Here is a 7,386-nt window from a genome sequence, read left to right on the forward strand (position 1 = left end):
TTTTTTTTGATGGAGTTTTGTTCTTGTTGCCCAAGGTAGAGTGCAGTGGCGCGATCTCATCTCTGCCTCTGGGATTCAAGCTATTCTCCTGCCTCAGCCACCTGAGTAACTGGGACTACAGGTGCCCACCATCAAGCCCAGCTAATTTTTTGTATTTTTAGTAGAGACAGGGTTTCACCATGTTGGCCAGGCTGGTCTCGAACTCCTGACCTCAGGTTATCTGCCCACCTCAGCCTCCCAAAGTGCTGGGATTACAGGCATGAGCCACTGCATCCAGCCTGCTATAGATAATTTTTTTAAAAACCTGTTTATATTGTGAATTTAGCCCTATTCATTCCGCAACATACTACATATAAGACACCATTCTAGGCCCTAGGGATATAGAATTGAACAAAAAAGGCAAAGTTTCTGCTCCTGTGGAATTTATATTCTGGTAGGCAAGCAGATACTTTATTGAGCAAGCATTGATTTAGTAGCATATAGAAAGCCAAAGCAGGGGAAGAAGATTTAAGAGGGGTGGAGGGTGCTATGCTGCTTTATATAGAGTGGGCAGGGAAGTCCTCTCTGAAATAACCTTGGACAGAGACTTAAGTGAAATAAGAGAATGAACCCAGTTGGTATGTGAGGAGTAGAGTTTGAACAGAAGAAATAGCAAGTGCAAAGGCCCTGAGGTAGAAGGATGCTTAATATGGAGGCCAGTGGGACCAAAGTGGAATGAACAAGAAGAGTAGTAGGATAAAAGGTCCAGATTTTGAGTTCTGCTTGGTGATACCACTGGAGGGTTTGTTTGAGTAGAGTGATCTGACTTACCTTTCTATTTTCTGGGTTAAGTTGGGCAAACATGGAAACAAGGATGCCAGTTAGAAGGCTATTGCAGTAATCTCAGTGGAAGGTGATGGCAGTTGGATCAGGTCAGTGTCAGTAGAAGTGGTAAAAAGTGGATCCTGGATATATTTTGAAGAGAGAACTAGAAGGATGAGGAGGTGTCAGGAACCAAGAGTTCAACCTGAAACGTGTTGATTGTGGTACGTATTAGACACCTATGTAGAGACTTCACATGGGCCCTTGGTTCTACTGGACTGAATCTCACAGAAGAGACCTGGATGGAAATGTGAATTTGGGAACTGTTGGTATGTAGAAGGTGTTTAAGTGGAGGAAGTTGGCCCTAACTTGGATCATGGATGACTTAACCACAGTTACAGGAGGAAGGGCAGAGAGAGTGCTGGTACAAAGCGTAGGCATGGTGGTGGGCACAGGCAAAAGGTCTCCTGTGATTTTTTCTATTTTCTCAGTGAAGCTAAAGCAACTTCATCCATCATCTGAGAGTGAGGGGGTAGGAGGCTGTGTAAAGTTGTCTTTGGGGGACAGATGAGGGAAATGTAGCAGGATGCCAGGTGGCACTTAAGGACTCACTCGAGAGTAGTGTTTGTGGCTTTCAAACTAGTCCTATGAGCATACTAGAGTGGGGTTTTTCCCTTGCACTATGTCCAGCAGCCTGGGTGGGGTTACGGAGTAGGTAAATGATAGGATTTAACTCCACTGGGGTCATGCCAGGCAATGGCAATAAGCAAGGGGAGGGGTAGAGAATCAGTTGAGAATGTGGCGTTTGGGGGAGGACAAAAGTGGTCAGAACAATAGATTGTTGGCCCCAACAGGGTAAAGAATTATTAGAGTCTGGAGGGAGAGAGCTGCAAAGTTACGAGGTTGTCAGAGAGCAGGATGCTTACAATTGAGTTATGGAGGTGGTGCAGATGTTGGTAATGACAAGATTCACGGTTGACCTGGGCATGAACAGCTAAAGTTGGTTGTAAGACAAGGGCATTGGAAGGAAAGAGGGCCAGAAATTGAGAGGCCAGGGAATTGGAGGGATCCTCCGAGTCAATAATGAAATTATCAAGAATCGGGCCAGGGATCATGGTGGAGATACGGAGAGTCAGTGAGCCTGGTTGCTGAAGTCTTCAAGGAATGAAGGAAAGTGAGGTCTGTGGAAGACTGAAGAAGGGTTGTGAGGGGGGCATGGTCAGGGTGTGAGCTTCACACTGGAGGGAGGCCCAACAGTCTGCAGCAGTGGCAAGCACCATACCCACAACTAGGCCCAGCAGGGTGCAGTGGGGAGACAGAAATCAGCCCTGGGAGAATGGGCCACAGAGGCCCAGCCGAGAGTGCATTTTAATTTAGGTTAGGAAAGGGAAAGGAACTTATATGAGGTACCTAGAGTATCAGATTCATAGAGACAAGACAGTAGAATGGTGGGTACCAGGGGCTAAGGGGTAGAGGAAGTGGGGAAGGGGGAGTTAGTATTTTTCATGGGTACAGAGTTTCAGTTTGGGATGATGAAAAGTTCTAGAGGTAGATGGGGGTGATGGTTGACCAACAGTGTGGGTGTAATTAATGCCACTGAACTTGTATGGTTAAAATGGGAAATTTTATACCATTCATATTTTACCACAGTGAAAAAAAAATGAAAGGAATGATCAGAGGAGGGGATGAGGAAGTAAAGGGAATGGTAGACCTTGGATTTGGGGTGCCAAGGGAGGTCAGCTGGGTGACGGTGGAGGGTTAGCCATAGGGGGTCGTGGACAATCTGGTGGCTTTGCCTTTAGCGGTGAGTGAGGTGAGCAGGGCTATGGGGCACTGCCTCCACGTCTCTGGCCAATTGCGGGGGCCAAGTTCTGAGTGCCCGGGCTGAGGACGTCTTCCCTGAGGCCCAGGGAACGAGGGGAGTTCTTTATAACAGAACGAGAATCTGTTATAACGCCTGGCATATACAAGATGCAAATATATGTTTGAATGAGTAAAAATGAATTCTATCCAAAGAAAGAAAACAGCAAGTGAGAATGTAATGGCCTTGCCAAAAATCCAAATAAATTTCCCCAAAAGTGATGAAGAATGAAAAGAAGCTAGAGTTGGTCTCTGGGGAGAAAAGGATTTTGGCAAATGTACAGAAGAACTTATTGTGAAATTGAGGTTTTAGACTGGAAGAAATAAAATCATAAACAGAAGCCCACAAATGTGTGAAGGGTTATTGGAATTGAAATATTTTCCTACCTAGATATGTGATTTCATGGTGAATTTATGATTTGCAAGTAGATTATCCTATTTTATGCTAAATAAGATTCTTGGCTTTATAAAATGTTAAAACTTGGTCATTCATTTTCAACTAATTTTAAAGGGTTGAAACCATAGTACCCTTTTAATAGGTTTGTAGTCTAGGCATGGTGGCTCGCGCCTGTAATCCCAGCACTTTGGAGGCCAAGGCCAAGGTGGGTGAATCACCTGAGGTCAGGAGTTCCAGACCAGCCTGCCAACGTGGTGAAACTCCATCTCTACTAAAAATACCAAAAACTAACCAGGCATGGTGGCAGGTGCCTGTAATCCCAGCTACTTGGGAGGCTGAGTCAGGAGAATTGCTCGAACCCAGGAGGCGGAGGTTGCAGTGAGCCGAGGTCATGCCATTGCACTCCAGCCTGGGCAACCAGAGCGAAACTCCGTCTCAAAAAAAAAAAAAAAAAAAAAAAAAGAAAACCAAAATAGGCATGTGTCTTTCCAACCTAAAGATACTAAATTATAGAAATCAACTCATTTATCAGTACTGACACCTAGAAACTGGAGAATATTGTGCCTGTATAATCTTTTGATCACAAGTAATTTTTAATTACTAGGTGTCTTTTTAAAAAATGTACTTTTATATTGAGTTTAAGTGTTTTGTTTTTTCCCTAAAAGTTGAGATGGATCACTTTTTAAGGTTGCCTGCAGGCATAGATTTCTTTCGATAAGTCCAAAAAAGTGCTGGCTGGTGGTCACCTTGCATTGTGAAACGTGTTCTGCAACTACTAGACCGTTGTCATGCCCCGTTCTTCTTGTTGTTGTCGTTTTAGTGACAGCTATATTGTGCGTGTCAAGGCTGTGGTTATGACCAGAGATGACTCCAGCGGGGGATGGTTCCCACAGGAAGGAGGCGGGATCAGTCGTGTCGGGGTCTGTAAGGTCATGCACCCTGAAGGCAATGGACGAAGCGGCTTTCTCATCCATGGTGAACGACAGAAAGACAAACTGGTAATGGCAGACATACATCACGTGGGTTAAATTAGTGACGACTGCTTTATTTACATTAAATCATAGTACTATAGTACTCTTTCCTTAACATATTTTTTTTCTTTCTTTCTCTGACTTCAAACTCTTGCAAAAGCTTCAAAAGTTAGAACCACGGAGCTGGTGCCAAATTGCAAAATGTGACTGTCCTTTCCAGCAAAGTCTCTTTTGACCACACGCTTTATCTGAGATGCTTAGAAGTATATTTGGCTGTTTTATTTGCATCTTTGATTAAGATGTCTAACATTGTAAAAAGGTATTCAAAACAAAAGTGTACTCTTTTATTATTATGAATCACATTGTACTGAGCTGTGAAGTCAGTGTTTTAAAAATGTAGAATTTATTCATGGAGCATGCCATTGAGGTTTGGATGGTGGCAGGTAAAATACAAAGGCAAGATATCATCTGACATTAGACTATTTATAAATAAATGTTTATCTAGCTTTTATTTCATGCCCTAATGAATAAAACATGCATGGAAAAGAACGTAACAAAAGTAGTGGTATCATACTTTGGTTTGTTTTTGGTTTTGTTTTTTGTTTTGAGACGGAGTCTCGCTCTGTCGCCCAGGCTGGAGTGCAGTGGCACGATGTCGGCTCACTGCAACCTCTGCCTCCCAGGTTCAAGCAGTTCTGCTGCTGAGTAACTGGGACTACAGGTGTGTGCCACCACACCCAGCTAGTTTTTGTATCTTTAGTAGAGACAGGGTTTCACCATATTGACCGGGTTGGTCTCGAACTCCTGACCTGAGGTGATCCACCCACCTCGGCCTCCCAAAGTGCTGGGATTACAGGCATGAGCCACCGCGCCCAGCCCATACTTCTGTAAATTATTATCCATGCTTATAGATAAATACTTTGGAGAGTAATCATCATCTCCCAAGGGTGGGGAATTGATACTTCATAATATACAGTCTTAGGGAGGAACTCAAATGTTCAGTTCTATGTTATGAGGGAATCTGTGATAGGAAGGAAAATTGAATGTCCAAAATCTGTTTTAAATTCATGGCCCTAAACATGGAGGAATACTACTTCTATCTGTATTTGATCATGGAGTGTATACTCAGAAGCCAACAGATGATTCAGAATGTGCAGGATTGTGCAGGATCCCACAGAGAAAATGCAAAGACACCACAAGAATATGTCAGTGTTGCATTTGAGACCCTTTACAGCAGCATCTGTTGGGTTTTATGTGTTAAGTGTACAAATTTAATCTTCTTTTGCAAGCACTTCTTATAGTTTAAAAAATTTACAAAATAGATAAGACAGAACAATTTGTAAATGTTACATATGTGTTAACAGAAATATTATTTTCACATTTGATTTCATTTCTGAAAATTTGAAGGAAGAAGACAGCTAATTTTAAAAAGTGTTCGTTCAGGAAATACCGTATATAATAGTCGAATAATGAAAACATTCTTGTTTATAACATTTTTGCAATAAAAAACAATGTAACTACATTACCAATAAAAAGTAAAATGACTACCATTTATCTAGCATTTACCATGTACTAAGTACAATCCAGCCCTTCGGTTAGATCTGTCGTTGTATCCCTACAGCAGCCTGTATAATTGTAATTGAAGAAATTATGATTCAGAAAGATTCCTTGTTCTTAGTGGCCTGTTTGGGGGACCTGGAACCAGTATTTGATTCTCTTGTCACTCTGACCCCAAAACTGAACAACCACCCTTAGCCCTTTGATGTAATTTTCCCATTTTGTACTTTCTTTAAAAAAAGATAGGATCTCACTTTGTTGCCCAGGCTGACCTCCAACTCCTGAGCTTCAAATGGTCCTCCCACCTCATCCTCTGGAGTAGCTGGGGCTACAGACACATGCCACTGTGCCCGGCCATATTTTTAAACAGTCCTGTATCTCATTTATTTTGCCTTAAACATTCTCTTTCAAGACTGTCATGAAACAGCATTGCCCTAACGTTCTCATATGAAATGTTCCATGTTGCTGATATCAGTTCGATGTTTCATTATTTGACCACCTCCTTAGTGTCAAATATTAAGGTTCTTCCCCTCACCTCAGTGTTAGGAATACACGTATGTGAATTTTCCACGTTTATTATATTTTTGGAATAATTTAGGAAGTCATGTTTGTATGACTTTTGATATACATGCAAGGAGCTGCCACCAGTATTAGAATTTCCTTTAACACATTGAGGGATATAAAATATCCATATATATAATACATGTATAATACTTACTGCTTACTAATGAGATAAAATGTTTTTCTGTTTGTTGAACAGTTGTAACTATGAATTAATTATCTGTTGATGTCCTTTGTATATTTACTTATCGGGGCCTTATTTTTCTCCTTGATGTGTATGCCCTCTTGCATAATAAAGATATGAATCTCCATCTGTCATATTTGCTGCAAATATATTTTTATAATCTGTTGCTTGCCCTTTAGTTCTTATTTTTATATATATAGAAATTTTTTCCATGTCTTTGGTCTTTTGTTTTAGGGTTATTCTGTGTTTTACCAGATTATCTTGTCTGAAGGGTTATGTTTTAGAGCTACTTTTCCTGGTATTTCTATGGTTTGTCGTAGAATACTTCAACCTAAAGTGGCCCTTTAGCTTGTCTAATCTAGTCACTTTTAAGACATTACTAGTGCATAGTAAACTTTCACCATTTGTTCCAGGTCCTTTAAGTAAATAACCTCAGTTAAATTCCTACAACATTTTGAAGGAGGAAGATATTACTATTTCCACATTGTAGTGGGGAAACTCAATGCTCTAAGAAGTGAGCCACGTCCTTGGCATGGGACGGGCAGTGTCACCAGCAGAGCCAGCGTTTGAGATCATTTCTTTGCAAAATCAAGCCTGTCCCTTCACACTAACTTGGCATACTATTAGGGCAGTCCAGTCCTCTGTCCACCCCCGCTGAGTCGTGGACCAACTTACGTTGTTTGTTGCTAGTGTACACATAGATTGTGCTATTCTAAAAGTGTGCCTCATCCCCTCCCCCATCATGTTTCTCCATCTCCCCACCCCCTTTTCCTGTCCACTTTACATTCCTTGACTCCACACTTGTGGGCTTTTATATTCACTGGTACCTAAATCACACACCCATATGTCCTGTTGTACTTCTCTATCTCTGCATCCCTTACCTTGCCTGTTTCACACTCAGAAATTCTGGATTCCTGTACTGAGTAGTACTTAACCCTCCCCTCACCCATACCCAGCATATCCATGCCCGTGCGCGCACGCGCGCGCGCACATACACACACACACAAGCACATGCACACAGTCTCCCTCCCTCTCTCCCCCTCCCACCCTCCACC

At 42.0% G+C, this 7,386-nt stretch overlaps 1 protein-coding gene across 1 annotated transcript in view; it reads left to right on the forward strand.

Annotated features, from left to right (window-relative positions):
- The window catches only part of SPRED2 (sprouty related EVH1 domain containing 2), a 129,030-nt gene that overhangs the window by 88,388 nt on the left and 33,256 nt on the right, over positions 1 to 7,386 (forward strand). The window contains exon 2 of the mRNA XM_017890042.1: positions 3,879 to 4,056. Coding sequence (XP_017745531.1) covers positions 3,879 to 4,056 — 178 coding nt within the window. The remainder of the gene's footprint in view (positions 1 to 3,878; positions 4,057 to 7,386) is intronic.

The sequence above is a fragment of the Rhinopithecus bieti genome, unplaced genomic scaffold, assembly GCF_001698545.2.
Source record: "Rhinopithecus bieti isolate Rb0 unplaced genomic scaffold, ASM169854v2 scaffold_19018, whole genome shotgun sequence".
NCBI lineage: Eukaryota > Metazoa > Chordata > Mammalia > Primates > Cercopithecidae > Rhinopithecus > Rhinopithecus bieti.